General features: G+C 33.3%; 1 protein-coding gene across 3 annotated transcripts; it reads right to left on the bottom strand.

Annotated features, from left to right (window-relative positions):
* Nucleotides 1–668: 668 nt before the first annotated feature.
* LOC148617186 (kelch-like protein 24) lies at nt 669–14,925 on the bottom strand. Of its 3 annotated transcripts, none has more exons than XM_088584644.1 (4): nt 14,763–14,875; nt 10,895–11,770; nt 8,923–8,943; nt 669–6,155 (listed from the first exon to the last, which is right to left on the bottom strand). In XM_088584644.1, the coding sequence occupies exons 2-4, from the start codon at nt 11,767–11,769 to the stop codon at nt 5,207–5,209; spliced, it is 1,845 nt and encodes a 614-aa protein (XP_088440770.1). In that variant the 5' UTR covers nt 11,770; nt 14,763–14,875; the 3' UTR covers nt 669–5,206. The 3 variants fall into 3 exon arrangements, with proteins under 3 accessions (XP_088440770.1, XP_088440771.1, XP_088440772.1); XM_088584645.1 differs by having other exon boundaries at nt 14,796–14,871; XM_088584646.1 differs by lacking the exon at nt 8,923–8,943 and having other exon boundaries at nt 14,763–14,925.
* Nucleotides 14,926–15,557: the final 632 nt, after the last annotated feature.

Below are 15,557 nucleotides of genomic sequence, written 5' to 3'. Positions count from 1 at the left end.
TCTCTTATTTTCAATAGAGCCTACTCCTCTCCTCCATCAATCTTGATAGTGATTTGTATAGTAATCTAATAAATACATTTTCAAGAATTTTGTTTAGGCAGACAAAGGGGAAGGGGGGCATCAGCCCCCTCCTTATGCTTATTAAAAGGTCTGGTTGTTTATAAATCACAAAAGCAATCACCCCAACCCTTAGACCAGTCAGCAGGTCCCTCTTTTTTTGGAACTTCTGGATCTGCCACTAGTCTCGGTCTGTACAGTTCATAATAAATTGTTCACCTGGAAACTGTAGTAATGGAAAACTTGAAGCAGTATTTTTTTCTTTCTGTTTAGGTTACCAGTTGGCTTTTCAAAAACAAATTCAAGGCCAAATTTTAGACATTGACGGCAATAAGAAGTTTTAGTGAATTCTGTTTGAAAAATTATAATATTGAAATTTCTGTCTATTTTATCTATTACAAAAACTTCTCCCTGTCAAAGACAAATGGGAGAAGTAAGCACAAACAAGGAGAGGTTTTTCTCATTTCTCCCTCCAGATTAAGCCTAGCAAATTACAGTCCTGACTGGTCATTAGCATCATTTCATAAATAATTGACATTTTAGAAATAATATAAATTAACATACCGGTATATATCAAAAACTTGTCTTGAAATGTCAAATAAAAATCATAATACAAGAAGAACATATTTATTAATTTTAATAATTTCGCTAAGATCACAGAAAACATAAATGTATCACAGAATTAGTAACAGAAGTTTTTTTTCTTTTAAATCTATTTTATATGTGTGTGTGTAATTCAGTGATTGACATGGCCCATTTGACCCAAATCAATAATGTAGTAAATGGGCAATCAGAACTACTCAGCCATTTACGCTACACTAAAAAATAACCTTGGATGCAGAAAGGAGAATTTCTTCTTGAAAAATTTGCCGGAAATGTAGTCATACGTGACTCAAAGAAGTTTTATCCAGCAGGTGGCACTAAAAAATTGTAGTTGGATATTGCAAGAAATAAAGAATAACTCTGTCAAGAATTTTGGCACAAAGCGAGGAGCTAGGAAAAAAAAGTAATGGGAAAAATTTCAACCAGTAAAATTATATAGTTTTACAATTTGATCTGTAAAAGTTCCGGATAGATTCTTCCACCTACCGAGGTTTTTCTCCATGTAACCAGAAAGGCCAAGTAGTTCTGACTGGTAAAAGGGTTGTCAAATACTATTTTACAACTTAATATTACAAGAAAAAAATATTATACATGTAGCTACGAAGGTCAAATTTCCTGTTACTGTATGCCTCTCGTACGCCCATTACACCCTTACCTAGACCCGCCCCTGATGACATCAAATTGCATCCTTGTAACAAGAAGGTACAAGTTCACGATGTATTGGTAAGTGGAAAATGAATTTGTAATTGCATAAAAGTATGTTTTAACTTTGTTTCTTTTTAAACATAGAGTAATAGTAAAATAAAGACAATATATAAACTACATAGAACAGCACACATATCACAACTTTCTACTCTATATAACATTGCAGCTGCACAAAGATAAAAAGAAAACTAAAAAAATAAATTGCACAATCGTAACTAAATGAAAGACATTTTTGTTTTATTGACAGTGCTGCATTGGCAAAATGCTAAACTATATAGAATTAAAACATGTACAACAAAAACAAAAAACAAAAACAAAAAAGATATAATGTGTTTACAGTAAACATATTATTTTTACTATTTTTACAATGATCACTAGTAAGTAACTGCAAAATTCATTTTCACACTATTTTGTTTTCAAAACTGCAAAAACTGAATGATACTGACAAACATTTGAAAGAACCTGTGAAAATTACCAACTGGGAAATTAATATGTAACTAGATGTTTTCAAATTTTCTGGAAAAATGATACATTACCAAAACTTTAAATCGAGATTATTGATCAATAGAATAGTGTCACTTACAGATTTCTTTTGAAATACGAAACATAGTACATTTGTATCTTTCATAACACAGGATGAATTAATTCTTTGGGTAAATCAATCAAACTATACTGAAAGGGAGACAACTGGATAAATACTGGTAAAAAAAGTATAACCACATGGCTTACAAAAATGAGTAAGTTTACATTTGCAAGTTCATGTACAATGTACAGGTGCATGTGTGTACTTCTAAAAGGAATCAATAGCACTGACTAACAATCATACTGTATGAAAAACTTAACTGAAATGTACCTCTTTGATACCACATAATGCAGGTTTCATACGTACAAGAAATTAAAAAAAAATGCACCATCACTGTTAACTCTTCATTTCAAAATTATGAGAAAAAGTGAAACCTGTCTAAACCAAACACTGGATAAACCAGTAACCTGTGTAAACCAAACAATAGATAAACCAGTAACCTGTGTAAACCAAACAAGTAACTGTACTAATCTGTCAGTCCAAAAGGGGTTTGGTTTCTAAAGACAGGTTTCCCTGAACAATGTACTGAACAATAAACACATGTAACCAGATTTTAACTTAAGACATGAACTTAGCTTATCTATATAGAAAGTTAAGTTACATGTTCTTGAACATTGACAATCTGTCAGAAAATAATTTAAAAAATGAAGTCTGCTTCATTGTTTGGAAGAAAAAAAACTATTGTGACACTGGGAAAAATTGCCACTTTACTTCTTTATACAGTTACTAAAATTAGTCATGTATACATGTGAAAAAAATGAAAAATAGTTGACTTTGACAAAAAATGGCAATTTTTCTTACAATAGCAAATTAACATAAGATATATTGATAAGAAAGGCAAAAGGTATACCCCACTTATATGTAGGAAGATGATACTTGACACCAACCCAAAATTGTTAACAACATATGCCCCATCTACATGTACATGTATACAGGGCCATGAACATTTGAAAATTTGAAATCAATCCATCAGTTGGGAGTTGAGTTGATTGTAACAAAATTTGGAGGGCCAGACAAGGTGATTCCAACATACCATCTCACTCAGGAATGATTGATATAAAATATGAAATATAGGATTCCTAACCACCTACATGATAACCTAAAAAATAAATAACTTCTCCCTTAAACAGGAAATATCAAACTCTTATTAATACATTTTGTATTAGATATGTGTAAAGACATGCAAACTAAGTGAGAAACAATCCTTACATGTTCATGGAGAATGGTTCTGATCATAAACAATGAAAACTAACCTTTTTTTTTTAATTTGGTGCTGTTGTTTTGATTGACAAAAATATCTCCAGGCCCAAATCCCAAAAATATCTCCAGGCCCAAATCCCAAAAAGGGATTAGAATGGAAACATAACTGTAATAATTATGTATATGTATAACCTGAATTATACATGTCTCTGAGTGTAAGATATTTGGAATGGTTCTCATTTTTATAAAAAATATTTAAATACTGGTACATGTGCTCTAACATTTGTAGCACTGATGTAATTAGGGAGAGGTCATTTACATGCATAAAGGTCAAGGGAGGGACTGGGAGGAAAAAACTGGGCTGGGGTCTTTAAATTTTTAGGTATCATAAGAGGGGTGGATCTAAACAATTTTTAGATATATAAAAGGGGGCTTCAAATAACTTGTATGATTTTCAGTGTTGTGTAATGAAATTAAATATCAAAAAGGTTAAAATTTTATGAAATTCTGAAAAGAGGGGTGTCTTGAATTAATTGTTTTCCTATCTAGATTGTAAATGGAGGGATGTTGAAAAAAAAAATGGAGGAAATTGGAAATGTCTGCCCATCACCCAAGTGAACGTATTAAATGACCAGTCCCTTACATACCCAGGTACAATGCAATAACTATTATCATTGTACTTGATCACATTTAAAACACATGTACAAAAAACATACATGTAGAACAAATATCTGAATGACAGAAAAGTAAGTACATACATGTAAACATGTACAATAGAAAAAAGAACAGATACATGTATGGTGAAACATGAAAAATGCACCAGCATATATGTATATAAACCTACATTGTACAGTACAGTAAATACAAAATAGTTGACACTTTCAGAAATTCCTTTGCTTTGAAAACAGAGAATACGACATTTTAGACTGAACCCTTTTCAATTACACTAAGTACAATGTAACAGTATTAATAAAAAATGGAAACTTAATTCTCCACATTAAGATTCTATATACAATGTACATGTACATATAAATGTACAATGTACATACATGTATATGAATTTCCAACAAATATTCCACAATCTAGAATATAAGATGTTGGTAAATTTTAACGAAAGAGATCATCATGACTTAAATCAGCTGTACTTTAATGTACATATACATCTGTAGTACAAATGTATGTGGTGTACATGACAATACACTAAGCTAACAAAGGGAAATAATAAAAAAAAATAGAAACAATATTATCAATTTATACATCACAGGATTTTTTTTATTTTTGGTACAAAACACTAAAGATGGCAGTTGCAACTCCATAAATCTGAATAATTTGGTTGGTAAGTTATTTTTATTCTCAGCAGATGATTGGTACAAAGTCCATAATGTTACATCATTAAAACAAATTGTTGGGAGAATTTGAACTTGAATGATAAATTTCATTGTTTTAAGAAATAAGAGTAAGATCTTCTCACATTATACACAATGTACCTCATGAATTTCAGATTTCTAGAATTTTGAAAATGACAGAATTTAAAGCAATGACTAAAGCTTGTCCTTAAAGCAATGACTAAAGCTTGTTCTTAAAGCAATGACTAAAGCTTGTCCTTAAAGTAATGACTAAAGCTTGTCCTTAAAGTAATGACTAAAGCTTGTCCTTAAAGCAATGACTAAAGCTTGTCCTTAAAGTAATGACTAAAGCTTGTCCTTAAAGCAATGACTAAAGCTTGTCCTTAAAGCAATGACTAAAGCTCGTCCTTAAAGTAAATTGTACCTCTATTAAACAATCTTGGTTTGAGAATCTACATGTACATGTATATGGCACAAAAGTTTGGAAAAATAATCATTTGGTATACATGTATTCATATACTTCCTTTTTTCTGTAGCATTCACAAACAAAATACATGTCTTCATGAAATTTTACATGTACATGTAAGTGATCTTGTCAAATTTCTTAATACAAAAGCTGTTTAGCACATAGAGAGGTTTTAATTGGCTCATATGGTAAAAAAGAGGTTTTGAAGTGGGTCATACATGTATGGTTAACAAAGATAATCAAGTATCAAATATAAAGTTCATTATTTAAATAATCTCTACTCATTACTGCCTTCACACAACCAAAACACCACCGAGCTGATGGCATTTCTAAATTCTGAAACTGAGGATCAACATCTTTCTTCTCACAAATGTCAGCTACCATGATGTTTTTCAGTATGGTATTGTCGGGAGTTTTACCTCCAACAAGCAGAATGTTACCTCGGTACTGTATTACTTCAAAATGATGTTGGCTAAAATTTGGCAACTTGCAGACAAGTTTTCCAAGACATGTAACTTGGATATTTGATCCGTCTGTTGTACCAGTGTCAGATCCACTAGAACCCGACCTATTTCTTCTGATTTGTGTTGATGTGATAATGTTTAATGAAGAATCACAGAACTCTATGACTTTGCCATCTGGGGCCATTACATAAACAGCCGTATCCAAGGAAACTGTTCTTGTTAATCGACATGAGAATGGTAAATCACCGCAAACGGTGACAGTGTGAAGACGAGTGTCAAAACACTGGACTGACATGGTGTCTTTATCAGATTCCGTTATTCCTCCAAAAACATAGACCTTTTCACCAATAGCAGCAGCAGAAGTTGATCTTACACCTAACGGTAGTTCACCAACCACGGTCCACTTCTTTGTAAGCAAGTTATACTCTTCTATGTTGGTCATTGCAGGTGCCTTTCCATCTCTTCCACCAAGAACGAAAATAGAATTATTGACAGAGACCATAACATGGCCACATCTACCATTGTTCATTGCAGGACAAACCTTCCATTTGTTTTTGTGGGTCTTGTACTCTGCAAGACCCTGGAGTTTTAACCATCCACCAGATACAAAGAGACTTCCACCAAAAGTACAAGTTGCAAACTCATATCCAGGGTCATAGGGCAGTGATGGCAGACAAAACCATTTCTGTTGCTGGAAACTGTAACAGAGCACTTCTTTGGTTGTCTGGTATCTGAAAAAAGAAACCAAAAAATGTTAGCTAATAAAGTTTGAATTTCAACAAGTAAAAAATTACAAATTGTAGCAGTAATAGACTTTTATTATAGTGTTCCCAGCAGCATTTGAAAAGGGCAAGGTACATGTGTAATGCAGGCAAAAAAGGCAAGCTAGAACATCAGAGGCAAATTTGAAGGTTGATCATATAAACATTAACATCTTTATATACATATATTTCTGGAAAATTGGCAAAAAAAGGACAATGCACTTATAAAACAATAAAAAAAAAAGGCAGGGTGACCTGTGCCCACCAAACAATATCTTCTGTAGGGAACACTAAGTAATGGCTTTAACCCATTCAAATAATTTCTGGAAAAATTAACAATGCCTTATTGGTTGTATTTACATGTACAGTATGAAGTCCTTACACAGGAAGTTAGATTATACATTTGTATGTACATGCAACTTCATGTATGATATTGTTACTGTTCATTATGCATGCAGTTTTACTAGTTCATAAACCACTATTACCATGATTCCTCCAAAGATACATGTACATGTACTTGTATGAATTTTTCTCCAAGCTACACGTACATATAGTTGTACTTTAGTTTATGCTATACAATATACACAGAAAAAAGCATTTGCTTCTGATTGACTATTGAACTTATACACCACTAGCACAGTGAAACTTGTCTTTGATTGACTATTGAACTTACACCACTAGCACAGTGAAACTTGTCTTTGATTGACTATTGAACTTATACACTACTAGCACAGTGAAACTTGTCTTTGATTGACTATTGAACTTATACTACTAGCACAGTGAAACTTGTCTTTGATTGACCATTGAACTTATACACCACTAGCACAGTGAAACTTGTCTTTGATTGACCATTGAACTTATACACCACTAGCACAGTGAAACTTGTCTTTGATTGACTATTGAACTTATACACCACTAGCACAGTGAAACTTGTCTTTGATTGACTATTGAACTTATACCACTAGCACAGTGAAACTTGTCTTTGATTGACTATTGAACTTATACCACTAGCACAGTGAAACTTGTCTTTGATTGACTATTGAACTTATACTACTAGCACAGTGAAACTTGTCTTTGATTGACCATTGAACTTATACACCACTAGCACAGTGAAACTTGTCTTTGATTGACCATTGAACTTATACACCACTAGCACAGTGAAACTTATCTTTGATTGACCATTGAACTTATTCACCACTAGCACAGTGAAACTTGTCTTTGATTGACCATTGAACTTATACACCACTAGCACAGTGAAACTTGTCTTTGATTGACCATTGAACTTATACACCACTAGCACAGTGAAACTTGTCTTTGATTGACCATTGAACTTATACACCACTAGCACAGTGAAACTTGTCTTTGATTGACCATTGAACTTATACACCACTAGCACAGTGAAACTTGTCTTTGATTGACTATTGAACTTATACACTACTAGCACAGTGAAACTTGTCTTCTTTTTGAACAGTCAAGTTGGTTTGATTTACATGTACCCAGATTTAAAAAAAACATTTCAATTGATACGAAGGGACAATTGTCTGGTTAAGACAGGTTTTCTATTCAAGGTTTGGTTTAGACAGGTTTAACACTGTGCAGTGTATACAATTGTATTAAACAAGGTACATGTACGTGTAGTGAATTTATGCTTAACTTTACATGTATATGTACATACATGTAAAAAAAAATAAAGGAAAAGAGTTGGCCTTTCCTTGATTAAATGACAATTATCACTTTCTTACATGTTCACACAGACTAAGAGATTTACCGGTAAATACAGATTCTCCTTCAGTTTCTAGGGGATTAAAAGATCTCTCCACTGAGATAAAATGGCAGCAAAACTCTCGCAAATGTTTAATTACCATCCTGTGGTTATAATATCATGTGCATTTTTAGTCAATGGCTTAGAATGGAAAGAACTTCGACTAACATGATTAAAATGTCTAATTTTAAATCTTCTTGTTCATTGTCTAATGAACTACCTAAGACATGAAAAAAAGATCTCAGGTCAGTATGATGAGATTAAAATTGGAGAAAGGATGACATCGTGGTGTGCCATCAGAGAGATGACAACGTAAAGTACATAGCCTTGGAGCCATTCAAGACGAAACACATTTTGCGTTGAAGTGTCCATGGTATTCAAGACATCAAGAAACTGTGCTTAGAAACTTTGAACTTCGCAATAACTGTGACATGTCTAATTTATCTGACATTGATTAACTTTTGCTGAGTATCAAGGTCAAATTTGTATCAAAATTTATTGATGATTTTTGGAAAATTAGAACCAAATCATTGCAACATACAAATCGTTAATAATATTCTTTTTTTATACTGCAATTTAAAGATATGATAAAATGCTACTTAAGATAATTTAACTGCTCTCTTAATCAAAATTGTTTACAATAAGACAGTACATCATAAGCCTTTGAATGCTGGCTGACTGTAACAGAATTTATGGTCGTATCAAAAGTTAAATCAGGTTGCACTATAACAATAATGATAAAAAAATACCTACATAGTAAGACAATCCATTACTAGATAGTGGCCATTTCATCAAAAGAAGACCAACTCTATTCCCTGAAGTTAACATCATGTAAATTACAGGGCATTCAGTTTAAAAAACATTAAGAAAACAAGCATGAACAAAGAAGACATAACTACTGTAGATGCCTTTTGAGATATGGCATAAAAACAAAACAAACATGAAGCATCAAAAACATGAACAAATCCTACTTACATGGAGTTAGTACATTCTAACCTACATTTGTAAAATATATATGTACATGTATATGCACTTTTGTTTGTACAATCATTGAAAACATACATGATCATGTACATGTACAAAACAATATTGTGCAATGTACAATGTATGCTATTACATGTACTATTGTTTTGGTTTCTATTTACTTCAATTTGTAAAACATTGATTATTGTAAAATCTACATTTGTAGCAAGTATATTGTATATATTTTATAACCAATATATATTGTAAAATTTGGGTTTTGATGAAACATCTTGTACAAGTTTTACATATACATGTAGATTGTTTTTGTTATTTCTGTGGCATATATAAAGATACAAAATGTAAATAAATTAATAAAATTTTGGAAAGATTGAAATCTTCTTTATCATACATGTACATGTATTTTGCTCTACGTCAATTCCCCAGTTTAGCAGGGTAGGAAACTCACTCGAATTCTAGCCAGTCCTGAATACAATTTTTAAATATATTTATCATATGGCTATATAGATTTTTTCTAAAATTAGCCAGCCCTACCAAAAAATAGCCAGTCTTGGGGGGCGGGCAGGCTACTATTTCTAACTCTGAGTTCAGGCCAACCCTGTACCAACTGGATATTGAATGAGAAAATTAACCATTGTTTCTACTAACCCTCAGTGGTTTTATTCAGCAATGTACATGTACATATACATGTACATTCAGTGTATCTACAATGTTCATATTGTTAATCCTCCAATTTACATTTCATTAATCTACAATGTACATTTTGTTTATCCTACAATGTTCAAACTTGTACATGCATACATGCCAACCTTTTTGGAACCAAAAGTGGTATGGGGTTTGTTCCCCCCCCCAGGAAATTTTTTTTCACCCTGGGCACATTTTGGAGGATAAAAGACACCTGATAAGGGGAGTGAAAACTTACAATTTTGTTCATAATATTTGCCCATTTCCCTATTTTTTCATGATGAAGAAAAATGCTGCATCCTGCTGGGCATATTTTTGAAAGAAAAAAAGGACAAAATAAATCTGTACGACAATATTCACAAAAGGCATACATGTTTCCTTTACGTGAGGCCTTCATGAAGGGGAATTTATCGGTCCATGAGGACTTGAATGTATTGTCATCACGCTTCATAACTTGGACTTCCATTTCTGGGGCTTCATCCCCCATCTTCATATTGTATCAGGGATTTTTCCAAGTTCAAAATCTAGCGCGCCAATAAAGTTTTTTAATTGGTGCATATGTATTTAAATAGCCAATGAAAAGGTCGGGGTGTATACTATGTGGGACATGCGTTTCACTCCCCTTTATTAAACTCCCCCAGTAATGGCAAAGTCGTCACATTATGGACTCAACCATAACGTAGAGTTGAATTCAATAAAGATGAAAAAAAAATCGGTAATCATTTTTGAAATCGGAAGAAAAGTTTCTGAAGTCGGTAGGCGGAAGAAACACCAGAAAATCGGTAGACTACCACCTAAAGCGGTAGGGTTGGCATGTATAGTACATGTACATTTTGTTTATCTTCCATTTTACATTTCGTTAACCTACAAAGTTCATTTTGTTTATCCTCCCATGAACATTTGTATACATGTATCCTACAATGTACATGTACATGCACATTTCGTTTATCCTATAACATACACTTTGTTTATTGTAAACGTACATGTAGTACATTGTATTGTATATTGCACATACATTGTACATGTATGTACTAGCATATGGCTCTCACCATGCATGTACAGTGAAACCTATCTGAATTGAACCCTAAATCCGAAAACCTATATAATAATTTAACTTAACCAGACAAAAGAGTTTGGTTTAGACAGGTTCCATTATGGGATACCCTGGGTATAATAATAGACCCTTTTTATCTGACAAAGAGTAAAGACAAGAGAGTCTATTATATTCAAACTTGGTCAATTCATTATGAGTATAATATAAGTGAAACCTGTGCAAATATACCTTGGAGTTGTAGAAAGAAGTCCACCAATCATAACAATGCAATCATCTGACTTGCTATGGAATCTCTGTGTTGACCTGATGGATGTAAAGTCCTGCCGCTTTGTGGAGCATGTGTGGTACTTCATAGCTTCTTGTATAACTATCTTACACTGAGAATCACTTTGGATGTAGCTATTGCTTTCAAAATTGTGACATAAATAGTTCGGGGACAAAAGAGGGAGCCTTAGCACATCTAATATTGCACCAGCATGTTGTTGTCGAGATTCTTTGTCAACGTTTATCCACTCAATAGCCATATCACAGACAAGTTCTTCAGACTGAGTCACTAGATGATCAGATCCCAGTATACTGACCAACTCATCCAGCTCCAAGCTCAGGAAGTCTTCAGTTTTGGCAATGATTTGGAAATTTTCTAGAACAAACATGAAGGAAGTGTGTTTCAGTTTTTCACAATTATGAGCTTGTGCAATTTTCCATATACCTATGCAATTGTCTGGAGAAACTTGTGTCAAAAGAAAATCTTCACAAGTAGCTTGCAGACATGGAATCTGCATAAGTGAAGCTGCTCTAAAAATCTTTTCAGCATTGTCTTCTGAAACAACATCTTTTCCTGTGTATAGAAAGTCAAGAATCTTTCCAAAAATATCGGCATCAATGTCATACAACTTCACAACACCATCTCTATTTTCCCTCATATCATGGTAAAACATTGCTTCAAAATAAGGGGACATGGCACATAATATGACTTTATGACATCTGAATGACCTTTTACCCACAATGACCTCTATGTCTGAATGCTGACCAGAAGACAACATGCTCTCTAATCCACCAGTCAAGGTGTCCAGATATCGTAACCTGCCTTCAGCCATTTCCATTCTGCAATAGAAAAATCTTGCAATCTACATCATTAAGATTAATACATCAAATTATTTGTTGAAGGCTATAATAAAATGTTCTACAAACCCTGCAGAGGTTTTGATGGGTTACAGTCATCACAAATCATTAAACCAGTAGTCTGAAGTCCATGGCTGGTGAAATGGCAGTGGGCCTATGAAAATTCCTCTTACAGTCCAGTAAAATAAATACAATACAAATACAAAATATTTATTTGTTCAAATACATGTACATGTATATAAAACAAATTCTCAAAATATGGATTGGGCCTCTGAATCAAAAGTCTACTGTAGGTTAAAAGGGTTATAGCGAGCATTGCGAAGCGGTGTGAACTTTATGGTTATTACATATACTATCTAAATTTCCTTTAAGGTTCCGCAATATACTAAGGCTCCCAGGAGCCTGAATCGCTCACCTGGTTTAAGATTGTCTTTCAAGAGCAATAAATTTAACAAGGAGTAGTCCAACAATTTTGACTCAACAAGACTTTAGTAGGACTATCTTAAGGATCATTTTAGCGATTGAAAGTTTCGTTCTATCTATTATAGTTTTCAATATATTGGCTGAAAACTGTAAAAAAAGGCATTTTTTATCTTTCAAGGGCAATAACTATTACAAGGAGTGGCCTGACAACTTTAATCCCAGAAGACTTTTGAAGGCCTTATAATAAAGGTCATTTTAGCAATTGAAATAATAATGCTAAACCCAACGGTTTTGGAAATATATGCGATAAACACAGTCTGGCCCCTATGTTCTTTTTTCAGTGATGGTGGCTATGTTCTTCAACAATCAAAAATCCCCACATCAGTTCTACATTGTTATGTATGTAGGATACCCCAAAAACATTCATACCAAGTTGATTCCAATTGGTCAAGTGGTGTCAGAGGAGAAGATTTTTGAAAGAAATAACATTCAAAATAGCAAAAAAATGTCTAAAAAGGCCAATAACTCCAACATGGCATAACAGATTACAATGAAAATTTAACCAAGGATAGATCTCATCATGCTAAATACTTTTATCCCTATCTCAGAATTTGGCTAAACCTAACAGTTTTGGAGATGCAACATGTGTATGCGAAAAACTACTGTCTGACCCCTTTGTTCTATTTTTAGTAACGGCAGCCATGTTTTTCAACAGATCAAAAATCCCCAAATCATTTCTATGCAACATACCCTAAGGAACATTCATACCAAGTTTGGTTTCAATTGGTCAAGTGGTGTCAGAGGAGATTTTTGAAAGAAATAACATTCAAAATAGCAAATAACTAGAGGCTCAAGAGAGCCTGAATCACTCACCTGGCTCACCATTTGCTTATTTGAAAAACTTGAGGAATGAGACAGGCTAAGTTAAAATCAACTAAATTGTCAAATGCAGGAAATGCTTTTCATAGCATTTTCATGACCTGAACCAGAAAGGCAACAATTTTTGAATTTTTTTCAAAAACCTGTCTTATGACCCCCAAGTTCCATTTTAGTATAGGCAGCTATATCTATTCACGGATTAAAAATCACAAGAGTCATTTTGAGCACAATACACTACAGAACTATTATGCTTATTTTTATTCAATGATCTTAATCAGGTGGTGTCAGAGGAGAAAAGTTTTGAAAAATTGTTAACAACAACGACGACGACAGACGCCAAGTGATGGCAATAGCTCACATGGTCTTCGGCCAGGTGAGCTGAAAAGTCGTGTCCCAGAAGTAACAAAAAGTGACTGTCCTTACGGAGAAAATTCATCCCTTCCTTAAACCAAACAAATAAAAAATGCAAAGGTCAAGATTACGTTTCAGTAAAAATAAAGTCATCTTTTCTGATAGTTTTCGAGTCTTCCTCTATTTTTTTCACCAATTAAAAGAAGTAAATATGATGTTTTTAAAAAGTTCATGAAACATGTGGATGTATGTATGTGTATCTTCGCTGGTCCACTGTCGCTATAGTCAAAAACCTAACCCGCATTGGAGAAAAAAACATAACTCCAATTATATTACCCAAATTGAAGCATAGCTTTCTAAGATAGAAAAGACAATCATTTTCTTGTTTGGAATTCGCAGCTATCGTATGAATTTTGTTTATGTCACATGATATGTGTAAAATATTCCCACCATCTGTGGAGAACTGCCATATTTCGGGTATCTGTACAGATTGATCTGACGGGCCAAAACTGAAAAGGATGTTGCTAGAGATGCCTTTAAGGGATAAAATATGTAAAGTATTGCGTAGTGCTATAAAGTTATCAACCATTTTCAGAGAGAGGGGTATGGGGTTGGAATTTAGGAAAAACTTTTTTTCATTTCATTATGTTATTCATTTATTGAAAAAAACTGCCCATTAAATAACAAGACTGATTTTCAAATAAAATATTGATTTTGCTTGCTGCTTAAATATAAATAAAAATATTGCATCTGAGAAGGTAAAATTTTCATCCAGGTCGACACCCCTTTGTAATGTCCTTTATTATTTTTACAAGCCTCACAGACAATACATGTATGGTAAAGCTGATTTACCCTTCTGTGGTACATGTAAGTTGGTGAGCATGCTCAATATACACTTCCAAGAGGTAGGGCTTGGGTAGAACAAAAGAATTTTTTTCGCGGAAATGTTTATCGATTACCCTATCATTGGCATAAAAAGGGTTTATTAGCTTACAGACTTGGTTTTTTTTCTTTCTCAAAATATTTTAAAGTACAATGACGTCAATGACAATGTATTGCTGTATATTATACATGTAGCTAAAAATGTACATGAATGTTTGGCTTTGCCACTTAAGGCACAGAAAAACTAAACAAAGAGGAAACCATGACAATAAAACTTTAAAAAATGTTTTTTAGACTGTTCAGAGTAACTAAATCAGAAGCGCATGTGGATGCGGTCAAAACATGTAAACTTTGTAGGGAGCAGTACACCAGCAACTGGCACTAACTCGTGTCATATACAATTAATTCAAAACACTAAAATTGTAGCATTGTTACATACATGATTAAATGTATCCATCAAATCAACAATTACCAAGTCAAAAATAATTAGAATCTTTTCTTCCGCATATTTTTTGTCGCCAGCTGCTGAAAATCTTTTCCAAACAAACGCTTAACAGCGTGGAATTCGACGAGACTTACAAGCGCACATGTGATATTAAAACACTATACACATTTGTTAATCGAAAAAACGCTTTCTGGAAACAAAATATACTGTATAATACCATGGCCATCTGTCAATAAATACATAATTTATTTTAAATGAGCGACAGAAAACATAATTATACCTAAACACAAACATCTTTTTGTTTCAATTAAACTGAGTGTACGGGGAAATCAATGGAACCTGCACTAGAACGTTGATAAAAAAAAAGAACACAATTGATCCACAGGTTTTGTTTAGAAGAAAAAATAGGTAACTGGGTGTTAAATAACTGAATTATGTCATCGTCATATTAACATTTAACATTTTAATTAATAGATACATTAGCAAATTATGATTGGATCGACTTGAAGTTGGAAATCAAGTCATTAATATGTAGATTGAAGAGAATGAGTCTAAGGAAATCTCCTTGTTTTACTGCACCTTACTCAAACCTTGAAAGAATGATTCTAAGAAACCGAGGAGAAAAAATATTTTTCCACAATTTTTAGAAAGACCATCGCGCCATACTGTATCAATGGCTTTTTTTAAATCATGAATATGGACAAACTATTGCATAACGTATTAGTTATGATGAAAACTCCATACGCAGGCGCTGAAGGGATGTTGTCGAAGATGAAAGGAAACTTAAGT

This window comes from Perna viridis, chromosome 5, assembly GCF_037379345.1.
Source record: "Perna viridis isolate PV_CMFRI_1.1 ecotype Kerala chromosome 5, ASM3737934v1, whole genome shotgun sequence".
Taxonomy (NCBI): Eukaryota; Metazoa; Mollusca; class Bivalvia; order Mytilida; family Mytilidae; genus Perna; species Perna viridis.
Note: the sequence above shows the minus strand (reverse complement) of the source record. Positions and strands in the feature narration are given on the sequence as shown.